Below are 1971 nucleotides of genomic sequence, written 5' to 3'. Positions count from 1 at the left end.
TTAAATTAAATTAAATTAAATTAAATTAAATTAAATTAAATTAAATTAAATTAAATTTAATTAAATTAAATTAAATTAAATTGAATTGAATTGAATTAAAATTAAATTAAATTTAATTAAATTTAATTTAAAAAATGACATTACAAGAGATTTTGGCTAGAAATTGTGTTTAAATCAAAATAATGTCACAATGTGAATTACACAAAATATAATATCTTATTTTAAATTAAATTAAATTAAATTAAATTAAATTAAATTAAATTAAATTAAATTAAATTAAATTAAATTAAATTAAATTAAATTAAATTAAATTAAATTAAATTAAATTAAATTAAATTAAATTAAATTAAATTAAATTAAATTAAATTAAATTAAATTAAATTAAATTAAATTAAATTAAATTAAATTGAATTGAATTGAATTGAATTGAATTAAAATTAAATTAAATTAAATTTAATTTAATTTAAAAAATGACATTACAAGAGATTTTGGCTAGAAATTGTGTTTAAATCAAAATAATGTCACAATGTGAATTACACAAAATATAATATCTTATTTTGAGTTGAAATGTCACCCAGACATGTTTTCATCAGGATAAAAGCGATTGCTAAATGAATAAATAAATGTGGACATGAGAACATGCTGATAGCTGCATTGAGAGCACATAAACGAACACCTGCGGTATGAAACGAGCCAAAAAACTCCATCCTTATCAGTGCCATTTCATTCCCGCTCAATGATAGTATTTCATATCTCTGCGGGGCGATGCAGTGCTCCAGTGTCACTAATATCTTTTTACTTTGACTAGCAGAGTGAAGAATAACAGCTGTGAACATCTAGATAGCAGAAATTATAAAAGCTTATGGAATTATGTAACTGGAACGTCATTGCGACCCGGGATTACAACAAACCCGCTCACATGCCAAACCTCAGAGACCACCGGTCCGGTCTGATCAGATTCATATTCGCTCTGTGATTTGTGACTGTTGTGGACTTAAATCCGTCATAACAGCTTATGTCTGGATACACAGATGTTTATGGCACAGTTCCTGCGAAGATGGTTTTAGTGGTGTTAAATGTCTTATCCAGTGCCATTTCAAAGCAAATATTTTCTTTTCCTTATTTACACTTGGTATTACCATAATTATGCGGATGAGTGATGGATTAGTCCTAAACCAGTAGGTCTTGGCTCGAACATCAATCACAGTTTAGAATAAGTAAAAATAGTCGTTTATCCTCCTTATATGCACGACAATTACCTGTCACAGCTGATATTTTAAGAGTAAGTGGTGATGACATGTGTAAAGTGTCTTTCCCTCCCTCCCTCTCTTTCTTTCTCTAAGGCGATTGGTCGATACCGAGGATGAGCTCAGCGATATCCAATCAGATTCCGTGCCGTCAGAGGTCCGTGATTGGCTGGCCTCCACCTTCACGCGGCAGATGGGCCTGATGCTACGACGGACCGAAGAGAAGCCGCGATTTCGCAGCATCGTACACGCAGTGCAGGCTGGGATATTCGTGGAGAGGTGGGGTTAAACGCAAAGCAGTATGCTAAAAACTCTTTTTTCATGTCAAAATGTAGTTTTCTTTTACCCTTACAATTTAAACAGGCAATTATACCTTTAAAATTTTCTTTTTTTTAAATTTCTCTTTTCATGTGAAATAAGTATGTTATACAGTAATGTCAAACTCAAGGATCAGAGAACATATAACAGTGTTATATTAATGTTATTTATATATTATTATAATATTTATTAATATATTGATGTCGATTTTGAATGTATAATTAGCTTTTTATTTTTATATTTTTATTTTTCATTTTTAATGTAGTTCAAGTTTTAGTGATTTTTTGATTTGTGCTTTTGTTTTTTTCTTTAATTTTGTTTTTAGTTATTAAATTATATATATATATATATATATATATATATATATATATATATATATATATATATATATATATATATTTTTTCT

At 27.8% G+C, this 1971-nt stretch overlaps 1 protein-coding gene across 1 annotated transcript in view; it reads left to right on the top strand.

Annotated features, from left to right (window-relative positions):
- The window catches only part of LOC107600252 (calcium/calmodulin-dependent 3',5'-cyclic nucleotide phosphodiesterase 1C-like), an 88379-nt gene that overhangs the window by 72814 nt on the left and 13594 nt on the right, over nucleotides 1-1971 (top strand). The window contains exon 5 of the mRNA XM_016292096.1: nucleotides 1344-1526. Within this exon, the coding sequence (XP_016147582.1) occupies nucleotides 1344-1526 (183 nt within the window). The remainder of the gene's footprint in view (nucleotides 1-1343; nucleotides 1527-1971) is intronic.

Source organism: Sinocyclocheilus grahami, unplaced genomic scaffold, assembly GCF_001515645.1.
Source record: "Sinocyclocheilus grahami isolate Dianchi unplaced genomic scaffold, SAMN03320097.WGS_v1.1 scaffold280.1, whole genome shotgun sequence".
NCBI lineage: Eukaryota > Metazoa > Chordata > Actinopteri > Cypriniformes > Cyprinidae > Sinocyclocheilus > Sinocyclocheilus grahami.
Note: the sequence above shows the minus strand (reverse complement) of the source record. Positions and strands in the feature narration are given on the sequence as shown.